This window comes from Helianthus annuus, chromosome 14 (genome assembly GCF_002127325.2).
Source record: "Helianthus annuus cultivar XRQ/B chromosome 14, HanXRQr2.0-SUNRISE, whole genome shotgun sequence".
In the NCBI taxonomy this organism is placed as follows: domain Eukaryota; kingdom Viridiplantae; phylum Streptophyta; class Magnoliopsida; order Asterales; family Asteraceae; genus Helianthus; species Helianthus annuus.
Genome location: NC_035446.2, coordinates 101,488,412 through 101,501,325, shown reverse-complemented (window position 1 = coordinate 101,501,325; position 12,914 = coordinate 101,488,412). Strand labels below are relative to the sequence as shown.

At 37.1% G+C, this 12,914-nt stretch overlaps 1 protein-coding gene across 1 annotated transcript; it reads left to right on the top strand.

Annotated features, from left to right (window-relative positions):
* Positions 1-266: 266 nt before the first annotated feature.
* LOC110907657 lies at positions 267-1,407 on the top strand. The gene is made up of 2 exons (XM_022152605.1): positions 267-375; positions 851-1,407. Exons 1-2 carry the CDS (start codon positions 267-269, stop codon positions 1,405-1,407), a joined length of 666 nt encoding a protein of 221 aa, XP_022008297.1.
* Positions 1,408-12,914: the final 11,507 nt, after the last annotated feature.

Below are 12,914 nucleotides of genomic sequence, written 5' to 3'. Positions count from 1 at the left end.
TGGCAATTAAACATATGTAAACTACTTTTAACATGTATATAATCAAAGAAATACATATAATAGATGATAAAAAGATCCTAAATACAAAAACTTATATATAAAATGATTGTTTATTAGGAGTTCTGAAAGTTCTGTAGTTATTTAGAGTTCTGAAATGAACTCAACCCATATATATATATATATATACACACTTATCTTACACCCCATTTTATACAAACCAAAACCCTACACATACAACCTCAAACTACAAACCATTTATACAAAAAATGGATTCCCCCACTTCCTCGTCGTCCGTTGCAAATTTGTATTACAAAGAGTTTTTAGCGGATGAGGGTGACTTGACCGATGAGGAGGTCGAGCAAGAGGCGGTTACAAGTGCGTGCGAACTCGCGGCGCGGTATATAAAGCATTGTAGTCGGCCTAAACGTGAAATTTTACCAAGATAATATAGTGAACAAAACCGACGTGCGGCAAAGGATCGGTTGATGAAAGATTACTTCGATGAAGCGCCTACTTACCCAAACCCAGAAGTTTTTAGGCGTCGTTTTCGGATGAGTAAACGTTTATTTTTACGCATCGCTGAAGACTTGGAAAACAACTTTGATTATTTTAAACAAAAACCGGGTGCGAGAGGGACACTTGGATTCACCGGTATTCAAAAGTGTACTTCAGCGCTACGAGTCCTTGCGTATGGAAACACAACGAACATTAACGATGAGTATTTTAAAATGGCCGAGAAAACAACACGAGATACCTTGGAGCATTTTTGTCACGGTAGATTACTAAACTATAAACATTACATGCATTCATATTTTTTTAGTTAGCTTAAAGTTATATATGTTTGTTAAAGGTATTATAAATTTGTACGGTGCGCGTTACCAGAGAAAGCCCACATGGTACGACATTCAACAAATTTACGAGGTCCATTCTAATCTCCATGATTTACCGGGCATGATCGGGAGCTTGGATTGTAGTCACTGGCAGTGGTATAATTGTCCGAACGCATGGCGAGGTCAACACACACGAGGTGACCAAGATGGACCATCTGTTATTCTTCAAGCGGTTACCTCACAGGACCTTTGGGTTTGGTCGATTTACTTTGGTATGGCAGGGTCATGCAATGATATAAACATTTTCGAAAAATCTCCATTGGTAGAGGACTATATTTCTGGTAGAGCTGCAAAAGCATCTTTTTATGCAAACGGAAACTACTACCCGCAGGGATACTATTTGTGCAATGCAATTTATCCTAGGTATTCGATTGTCATGAAGATGTTTAGGGACTCGTACGATGAAAAAAGAGCTTACTTTAAAAAAGTTCAAGAGTATTTGCGGAAGGACATTGAGAGATGCTTTGGGGTTCTTCAACAACGGTGGCATTATTTGAGAAATCCTTATCGTGCATAGACCAAAGAAAAATAAGAGATGCTATGTACGCTTATATAATTATGCTTAATATGATATTGGAAGACGAAGGAAAAACAATATATAAAAACTATATACCGGAAGCTGTTCAGGAATATCCTCAAGCAACAATGGAAGACAAAGTTAAGAATGCACATGAAATGCGGTCTGAAGCCGCATATACTGTGTTAGCGGTTGATTTGGTTGAACACACATGGTCGGTTCGGTATATTCCAAACGAGGGTGAGGAAGAAGCAGATGACGAGGAAGACGAAGATGACGAGAATGGCGAAAGCGAAGACGAAAATTAAGACGAGTAGTATAGTATGTTTGTGTTTTATTATTTATGTACTCCCTCCGTTCCATTAAATGTGTCTTATTTTAAATTTTCAAAGTCTTTATTTATAAACTTTGACTATAATTATATATTTTTTGAAGTAAATTACTTTTTGAGTCCCTGTGTTTTAGTGGTTTTAACCACTTGAGTCCAAAATCAAAAAGTTTAACACCCTGAGTCCCTAGCCATTTATTTTATAACGTTTTGAGTCCAATTTTGTTCATTTTATAATGATTTGAGTCCAAAAAAATGGACTCAAAAGGTTAAAATTTGGACCCAAAATGACTCAAATGGTTAATGAAAATGCTTATAGGGACTCAGGTCGTTAAACTTTTTGCTTTTGGACTCAACGAGTTAAAACCACTAAAACACAGTGACTCAAAAAGTAATTTACCCAATTTTTTGTATTATATAAAACTTGATAAAAATTAACCCGATAAAAACACTTGTAAAACACACTCAAATCATATAACTTTCATCAAGTATTATCTAACACAAACAAAATTATTTAAGGTCAAAGTTTATAAATAAAGACTTTGAAAATTCAAAATAGGACACTTTTAATGGGACGGAGGGAGTAATTTTTATTTAATCAATAAAATATGTTTAGTTTTAACTTGAAAAAAACCATAATTGGGTAATGATTGATTGGGGCATTATCCCACTACACCCGTTTTAAGATAATGCCCCATAATGCCCACATGCTGACTAGACCGCCACATGACGCAAAACGCCTAAAGGTGGAGGCATTATCTTTCCCTCCCACTACACATGATCTAAGGTGTAAAGGGTGCTTCCCTCGTGGGGAAGTCACAGTCACCTCTCTACCACAACCACTCACGTATGTCATGTCAACTCCTCTCTACATTCCCAATTTTGCATTCAAACATAAGTGGTGCTCCCCTCTCCTCGCAACCATAGCCCAACGGTCGAAAAATGCCATGAATCACCTTGGTGACTATTCGTCGCATGTGAGGGTTTACCACACACCAAATGGAGATGGCGACAGTGTTCCCGAGCGGTAAACGGGTCACCACACACATCCCTGCGTGTGCCCCACTTTCCCTAACAATCCCGCAAATCATATCTGTCCGATGCTACTTGTCAGACCGGCGGCAGTATAGTCGCACATGTGACAACCCTCACTAAACCAGATATCCGTACGACTTAATTAATAATTAATTACTGCTTAATTACTGTGCTTACTTGAAATTGTGGATAAACTGCTACTTGAATACTGATACATGTACATGCTTGCATCATACTTTATTTGTTGTCACTCCATTATTTGCATACTGAACTCTAGTGACAACCTTGATGCACGAAAGCACAGTAGCACTATGAACGGATAACCCATCAAACATGTTGATATAGCCAGCATCAGGCAGACACTGCCTCTAAGGCCTGTATGAGCCCGAGATAGTTTACTACACAAGTAGTGAGTGTAGGGATACGAGGGTTGTAGAACTGCGTCACTAGGTATAAGTTACAGTGACCGGATGTGCCTAAAACGTACTTTAAGTACAAAATTCAGCACTTTAATTAAAAATTCAGCATCTAGCTAACTAATAAAGTGCCAAAACATGAGAAAAATATTACTAGACACTTTCCAAAGTGTCGGGAATAAGTTGTGTCACTAAAAATAGTATTAACGACACTTTAAAGCTTTGTTAAGAACTTTAACGGATCACTATCCAACCGAACAACCGGACTTTACCCGGAACATAAAAATATTGCCAATAACATTGTTTTTTCTTTTTCTGAGCCAGTTAGGGTCCCTGAATACCCTAACACCCGCTATAATGCAAAACACGCTAGTAACCGAGTTAACCTTCAACTTAACTTAACTAATACCTAACTAATAGTTGGAAACTAACCGGATTACCCCCCCCCCAACCGTGACCCTCCCCTTTGTACTTTGATGATTAAAATAATCCTAATGTCCCATATCTAGTAGACACTTAATCCTTTGGTTAATCTTGAAATGCATTTGCCTATAAGTAACCATCAAGACCCACCATGATCATCACAACACTTAACCACAAAACACTCTCTCCCTCTCCTTGCTAAACTCACGGCCGAACACCCCCACAACCATCCATCCATTTTCGGTTTTGATCTTGCAAGTTCCAAGGGCATACAAGTGTTAAGGATCTCACACAAGGAAGCTTGGTGCATTCGAATCGTGAAGAACCTCACCTCATTGCTTTTATCCACTCATTCTTCGACTAGTTTCTTCCCTAGCCTCGAGCTAGTAGTAAGTTGCTTTAAACACACTCTTGATCTATTTTAAAGTGGTTAAAACGAACTTTGTCGGTTAAAATCTTTGAACTTACAAGAAGACATGATAAAAGTTTACATAAATGTTAAATGTGTTGGTTAAAAGCATAAGGGTTGTGTAAATCTTGTAAGACTTGTTTTGTGTAATTATTTAGTGCCGATCTATGTTGTGGTAGCACGGATCATCATCTAACCCGGATTAGTCATGTTCATGGATCATGACATAGAGTATGTTTAAGTGTAAAAAGGGGTTAAATGATGAACACTACCACTTACGAAGCATGAACTTGTGTAAAAACGATTTTACTTATGAAATAGTGTTCAAAACTAGTAGATCTACGGATCTACAAGTGGTATTTTCAAAGAACCAAGCGTCAAAGAAAACATATTTTAAAACCGGATCTTTCATGAACAAGAGTGATTTTTAAACACACAAGTGTGTAAACATTTGTGTAACACTAAGTTTCGACAAAGAACTATTTTTGTCAAATTTTACAAGAAGATGTGAAAATATATTTTCTTTAAAAACGAGATTCACAAGAAACCAAGTAGATTATTGCAAAGATCCACTGAAAGTAATGGAAATTACTACATATTTTGGACAAACCACAAGTTCATGTAATTTTTGCGATTTACATATATATTGACTACTTTGATGGTTTGGAAATTGTTATTGTGAATGAGAAAATTATTGATTTGAATTATAAAAGAAAATGATACGCTTGAAAGCGTGGCCACCTCCAGTTACAGGGGAAACTCTGGCGAAATTTTTCCGAAAACCTAACACTTGGAAATATTTTCATCACAAGTGTTAGAAATACATTTTTAACTTGTTTTCAAAAATATAAATTTCGCCACGATCTTTATTACAAAATTACTAAGTGTCGGATGTGGGATTTTCACAAAATAAAACTTGCTAAAATATATATTTAGTATATATATTTTCCGTAACATCACTTGTATAAATGTTTATGATTATTCTGTGAACTATACAAATATTATTTTTAGGGTAAAAATAATATTACCAAATGTTAACGACTCCAAAATAATCTGAACGCCTTTACGATAAATATTTAAGTTACAACGGTATAGTTAATACCACCCGACCTTTAAAATGTAACTTACGCATTTTAAGAAAATATTTATGAACGCGTATTTTGTCAAGGTATTATTTTGGGAAAATCATATGTATTAAAATATAATATTTTTGGGAAAAATATTTATATTTTGGAGTTAGAAATAAAATATATTTTAAGTGAGACTTAATAATATATTTCGAATTTTACGAACGCGCATGTATTAAAACCCCCATCCTTGGGAAGGAAAATATTTACCAAAATAATTACTAAGTGTAATTACGAAATAGTTGTCTAACTATTTCCCAAAAACTTAAACCTTAAAGCACGGCCGTCCGTCTAATAGATTTAGTACGTGTAGGTCGTCGCTCAGCGGCTTGATCAGGAGATCTTCTTATTAGAGACGCACCACTGTGAGTTCATGTCCCCCTTTTCTCTTAACTGTTTTCAGTTTTCTAAACTGCGGGGGTGAAATACATGTTACATTGATTACAAGTGCCTTATACATGGTATGGTTAGCATAAGGAGGGTTACTACTAGATCATGTGAGTGGGTAGGCGGAAACTTGAGGCCATTAGTCTTCAGGGTAGGACCGAGGGACAGGAGCGGTAGATCTATCTGGGTGTAGCGAGCCCAGCCCCAGGCCCAGCATAACGGACCTCGGGGTAACTTTGTGCCCAACGCATAAATCCGCTAGGTTTGAGTCTTCCTATTTGCACTTCACACATATCAATGGCCTTGCAAACCATTGGTGATCTCTTTTTCCTTATTTGCTACATACTAGGATTTTATACATACAAAGGTTTTTATTACTCACTTACACATGAACTCGCTCAACATTATTGTTGATTTTTCAACTTACATGTATTTCAGGGAACTAAAGATCTGGCGCGGTATGTTGCGATTTCCCGCTGCATAAGAGTCCGAGGTCATCCGGGTTTAGGGGATGTGACTTTTTCCTGGACGAGTCACAGTCCTTAAACTGTGTTTGTTTCATGTCGATGTTTGTGTTTTCTGAACAATGATATATGTTATCAGTTTGTAGTTTCAATTGCTTGAGTCAACGTCCTAAAACAATGTTGTTGTATTTGGTTTTTAAAACTTAATTTAATGGATGATCTTGCATGGTTTTTATTTCATATAGCTTGTTATGGTTAAGCTATGGTATTAAGAAGTCACACCAAAATTAACCACGCTTCCGCAAAGCCAGGGTGTGACAGCACATACACCACCTTCCCACTAAATCAGGTTGTGGCCCGACCCCTCTCTGGATGTTTAGGTTTTTTACAAATAAAATATATAAATATAAGACATCTGATACAAGCAGAGGCGTCTCCGAGAATTCACATACCTTATTCGAGCTTGAAAAATATGCCCTTCCGTATAGTGGCGAAGCTTGAGATTTCCGACCGTGGGGTCGAAAAAGTATATACCTAATAAAATTATAAAACCGAGGGGTCAAAAACGTATATACCTAAAAAATTCTATACGAAAACTACATACCGGACACCGCACTTCACCAATTCTTCCGCTCGTTTCCTTTTTTGACGTTTTTGCCATCCGGATGCTTGTTTAGGAGCCATTAACACCTAAAAATAATAATCGATGTTCAACAATTAACATACTAACAAAATTACGACAACACTTAATCAATACGACAATATACGAGTTCTGATGTTATGTTCTGAAATCGATGTTCAACAAAATAATAATCGGTGATGATGTTTGATTGAATTTTATAAATATGATGAATGGATGATGATGTTTGATTGAATTATAATTTATAAATTCAGAATCGGACCCTTTTGAGTTCAGATGTTGTTGTTCTTATTCTTGTTCGGACCTTTTTGAGTTCTGATGATGATGTTTGATTGTTCGGACCTTTTTGAGTTCTGATGATGATTGTTTGCCGGCCCTTCTTCAACAATCCAGTCGTCTTCAGCACGAGATACAGGTTTTGATGTTCAGTTCAGTGTTTCCAGCGTCTTCTTCAGCAATCTGCCCTTTCAGTTTCCAGTTGTTTTTTTTTATATCGTATTAGTATTGGGTTGGGCCCAATAAACTCAATGTTAAGTTGGGTAAATTATAAAAAGGTATTTGATAATGAGCCTTTGTATTGGATTTGTATGTATTTACAATTTTTTTTAAATAATACATATATATATATATATATATATATATATATATATATATATATATATATAGGGAGAAGATCATGCGAGAACCACCTTTTATTGTAAGAACCGCGAGAACCAATGTGAACACACCAAAAATAGCTAAAAATCACACAAAATTTTTTTTTTTGAATTTTTTTGAATTTTTTATGTTAAAATCGCTACTTTTAGAAGCCAAAAAAAAATTGATTTTTTTTTATTTTTTTAGGTTTTTTTTTAGATTTTTTTAGATTTTTTTAGGTTTTTTGGGGTTTAGTTTTTAGCATTTTAGCTTGGGGGGGTAGGTTTTTGGGGGGTGGGGGGAGGGGAGTTTAGTTTTTTTGGGGGGTTGGGGGGGTGGGGTTAGGTTTTTTTTAGGTTTTTTTTAGCATTTAGCTTGGGGGGGTTAGGTTTTTTTTGGGGGGTGGGGGGGGGGGGGGGGGTTTAGGTTTTTTTTTTTGGGGGGGGGGGGAGGGGTGGGGGTTAGGTTTTTTTAGCTATTTTAGGTTGTGTTCACATTGGTTCTCAAGGTTCTCACAATAAGGGTGGTTCTCGCATGAGCCCCTCCCTATATATATATAGGGAGAAGATCATGCGAGAACCACCTCTTATTGCGAGAACCGCGAGTACCAATGTGAACACAACCAAAAATGCCTAAAAATAGCTAAAAATCACACAAATTTTTTTTAATATTTTTTATATAAAAATCGCTACTTTTCGAAGCAAAAAAAAAACTAAATTTTTTTTTTTGGCCACTAAAAGTAGCGATTTGAGCATAAAAAATATTTAGATTTTTTTAGAATTTTTTTGGGGTTTAGTTTTTAGCATTTTAGCTTGGGGGGGGGGGGAGAGGGGGGTAGGTTTTTTTTAGGTTTTTTGGGGGTTTTAGTTTTTAGCATTTAGCTTAGGGGGGTTAGGTTTTTTTTGGGGGGGGGGGGTAGTTTTTTTTAGGTTTTTTTAGCTATTTTAGGTTGTGTTCACATTGGTTCTCGCGGTTCTCACAATAAATGGAGTTCTCGCATGAGCCCCTATATATATATATATCGAATTTTTTTAAAGAAAATCACGTGCTCTTTAAAATCACAGATCTTGTGCGAAAGTCCTCTCCGCACACCCGCCCCTCGATACAAGATAAAAAAATATTACAGATATTATGGGCAACAATATTTAAATGTCGCCAAGGAGCAGTTAAGATAGGGTAGGGTAGGTGAGGTCACGCGTAATAACTTACTTAACTGTCGCATGGGACCCAGGTTTCAAACCGGCCAACCACTGCGACAACACGACATGGGCCGCGTCTTTGGCGTGTCAAACAGAACCTTCTCTTTAAAATATAAAAGTTTTGGTCGTAACCTTAAGCGACAAATATTCACGGACCATTGAGCCCCACACCTTTCATCGTGCCAAAATATTTCGTAACATGTAAGGTTGCATCACTAACAATATTTTTATTCTACGTACCTCCATGCATATTTTACTATGTAAAATATGATGATATTTGTATGTGAGGGTTAAGCTACTGATTAAATCAATAATATCCTGTTGACGAATTTTTTAATCTAACCTCTTAATTTTTTGTATTAATCACAATCCTCGTGTCTTCAAAAGGTAGGAATTATTTAAGGTGCTACTAACTAGATGTACCAACATTTCATCACAAAATACAGAAATACACACTATTATAAAACCTCACAAAATACAGAACTTTTTAATCTAACCTCTTATTTTTTTTTTTAATTAATCACAATCCTTGTATCTTCAAAAGGTAGGAATTATTTAAGTTGCTACTAAATGTACCAACATTTCCTCACAAAATACACAAATACACACTATTAAAAAACCTCACAAAATACAGAAATACACACTATTAAAAAATAATTGATGTCTCTAGGGTTGTTTACGAGTCGAGCCAAACCGAGCGGACCTTTGCTCGTGCTTGGCTCGTTTACAAACCGAACCGAGCGGAGCGGCTCATTTAAAGCCGAACCTCAAATCAAGCGAGTATTTTCCGAGCAGTAAATATTTCGAGTGAGCGTCGAGCGAAGTTTGAGCGATATGGACAACCGTGTCAACCCGATTTAAATTTGCAGAGAGGGATAGTGACAATATTGGGTCTCAAGTGTTTATGTCTTTAAAAACAGACACATTTCATGGCATGATATTTTTCTTATAAATAACAATATTTTAGCCGACGAGGCGATGGTCATATTGCACGAACAATGACATTGAGAGGAGACGATCCACTTAGGGTAATGACGTATACCAACTAGTTAAAGTCTCAAGTGTGTTACGTTTGTCAAGTGGCACAACGCTCCACCGATTGTTACGCCAGAATGTGTCCAGCTCTTGTGTGGCACAACGTCTGTCAAGTGGCAGTCGACGGTATGGTTTTCCAAGGGAACGCCCAAGCCATACTCTGAAGCCAAGCCGGAGTGAGGCAAGGGTGATACACGTTAAATTATACATGTTTTTATCATCCAAAACACTTCCGTTTTAAGCGTTTTTGACCGAAACCGCGACGTTTAGGTACCAAATCCGGTACTTTTATATTTTCAGGTCTTAAACGAAGTACAAAAGAAAAATCTGATGAAAACGAACAAATTCTGACACAAATCTGATGAAATGGACAAAAATCTGATACTGCCAGGTGTCACACGACCGTGCGACCTGACCGCACTACCGTGCGAGTCGTCCGACCTCGGAAGCACTGCCAGTGCGACTGATGGTGTTGATGTTTTCCCGGGCCGCACTACCGTGCAACCCGCCGCATGACCGTGCACCAGCTGGACCAAGATTTCTGATCAAGCTTCTGATGACATCGCACTACCGTGCGACCAATGGCATGACCGTGCCAATCTGATGACCTAGACAACTTGTCCAGTAGTCCACTTGTCTGACCCTGAATCGGAGAAATGACATCACCCGACAAGACCTGTCGCACGCCCGTGCCATCCATCGGTACGGCCGTGCCAAACTCAATTTTGCCTATAAATAGAGTCACTCGCTACTGGTTCAAAGGTTGGGTTTTTCTCCATGTTTCTAGGCGATTTCTGGGTTCTGAAGCAGTCCTGATCAGACCACTTTGAAGCTTCAAGACCGAATGGAAGCATAACCGATCCAACCCATCAATTCCTTGCTTGTTTATGGTTTGATTCCTTGTTCTTATACATGTATTCTGATCATTATTCAAGTATTGAGCTGATGTTAGTTTATGTAATAGTAGTAATGAACTTGTTTCTTGAATAATCTTTATGTTGTAATCTTGTTTGTATGAATCTTTAGTACTTTTTATGTTGAATCTTCATGATTATATAATGAATGTTTCATTGATGTTGAGTTCCTGATTATGTTTGATTATCTTGGATAATGAATCTGTGGTTAGTGGGATGGTAACTATTTTTTGATTAATCACTTGTTTGTAGACTTTGTTTACACCATGAAACCGGACCAGGGTATTGGTTTTATACAAGATATATCTTATTTTGATTAGGAATACTTTCTTGCACGTAAGGGTTCTAACGAATTATATGGTGTTGATTACATGTTCTTGAATGCGGTTTATGATCCTTGTTTAGTAGTTTTGGTCTGAAATTGCTGACATGGTAGATTTGTGTTCAAGACTTGTAAAGGTGAAATAGTTTGTTATATGATCTACTTAATTGCTTATCCTCGTGGTTGTATTGTGACCATCGGTATTGCTTTCTTTGATAAGTGAGGTTAGGAATCCAGACCCGGTAAATAACCTATCTTTAAAGATTCACATGAATAAATATCAATAGCTCTCTAATGAATGATTTTAGGTGGTTAACGTGTGACCATCGCGTTAACTTTCCGAAGAATCATGATGCTAGAAATCCAGACCCGGTAACTAGCTGTCTCGAAATTGAAAAATTGATTAAGTGCTTTTGTGACATATCTGATGTAGATAACATGTTTAGGTTATTTATGAAACAAGATAATATTTATTTTTCGTATTTGGAGTCTAATATGTTTTAAATATAGTTTAGATAATTTTAGTTAAATAACCATTCACTTATCATTTTATCTGGTAATCTAATGACAAATATTTAGTACTTAATAACGCTCGTGTTCCATGGATCGATATCTGGATCTTACCAATACTTTACTACATATATGACGGGATACACTTGTCCAGTTGTCCTTTGTTATGTGTGTTTTAATGTTAAGGTATAAACCATTTTTATAAATATTAAAACCCACATGTGTGTGTAAAATTAATGTAAATAATATGTGTACATAAACACGCACCAACGGGGCTCTCCAAAATAGAGAGCGTGGTGGCCTAACACAAGAAAAAAAAGTTAAAGCCTCAAGTTTTAAATCGAGAGGTAAAAGTTTCTAACTCGCTAATAACTAGCTAACCTTCACTTGTGGAACCCATAAATTCGCCTGACCTGCGCCCTGAACTAGAAAAAAAAATACACCAAAATAAATTTTTTTTGTCCACTAGCCTTGAAGGTCCAATAAAAAAACAGATGGTTATAAAATTACACAACCGAATGTTTCAGTACCCGGTTCCGTCCAGCCATTAAACCATTGATCAAGGCAAATAGTTTCTATCTAGTTGTTGGCATCTGTTAACACTTGTTATACCGCTCCTGAAGGGCGTTAAGAGGCATTAACAGCTTCATATGTTAAGACGTTAACTAGGAGAGAGAGAGAGAGAGAGAGGGGGGGGGAGGGGGGGAATCAAGCATTGCAAAATTTACACACACACAACATGCTATATATATATGTATTTTAATTAAGTTAATGGGGGTTAACCATTTCCTTGTTGTGAGGTGAAGTGAAAGAGGGTCAAATAGGTGATGTGACGTCTACGTGTAGTTAAGGGGCGTGAAAGTATACCCCATAGCAAAAGTTATACCAGAAGATTGACATTTTATTCATGCAAAGGGTATGAAGATTGAAGAGCATATATGGAGTGGATAGCACAAGAACCGTAAAGCCAAAAAAGTTATACTAGAAGATTGACATTTTATTCATTTCAATTTGTAATGCAAAGGGTATGGAAGAGCATATATGGAGCATATATGGGGTCCATTTGATAATACTAGTGAACGGGGGAATGGAGGTTTGATTATGGGAGGGCGAATACAAATAAGTAAGGCCGTGGGGTATGGGGCGGGGGTTTGGGTGTGGGTTGGGGGAAAACGCCCAAGGCACCACTCTGGGTGGGCTTGGGTTTGGGACGTGGCCCTTGGGGCTTGGGTTTCAAGCCGGGCGTGGGGCGGAGGAGCAAGGTGACATGGCGGTTGCTGAGTGGCCCATTCAAAGTAGCCGTTGGGCTAGCCGTTGGGGGCTAGTTTTAAAAAAAAATCTTTTTTCCTTTATATATACTTACAACATTTAACATTTTTCTCACACAGGGAGGGCTATATAGAAAACCTTATATATATATAGAAAACCCTAGAAAACCCAACCTCCCGACATTTTTTTTTTCTGAAAAAAATAACACATGTAATATACATGTTTTTAAGAGTTTTGGGCCAAAAAAATCAAAAAAGCGCCGAAGGAATGATTAAAAAAAAATCAGCAAGTTTCTGTCTTTTGTGCCTAACACATGTTAGGCAACCGGACATTGCTGAAATTTGTTTATTTTTTTTAAAAACATCCCTTCGGCGCTTTTTTTGTTTTTTTGTT

Coding starts and splice junctions, on each gene's coding strand:
- LOC110907657 (XM_022152605.1), top strand. CDS start 267: ATGGATTCCCCCACTTCCTCGTCGTCCGTTGCAAATTTGTATTACAAA. Junction 376..850: donor CGAGCAAGAGGCGGTTACAA/GTGCGTGCGAAC, acceptor TGTTTGTTAAAG/GTATTATAAATTTGTACGGT.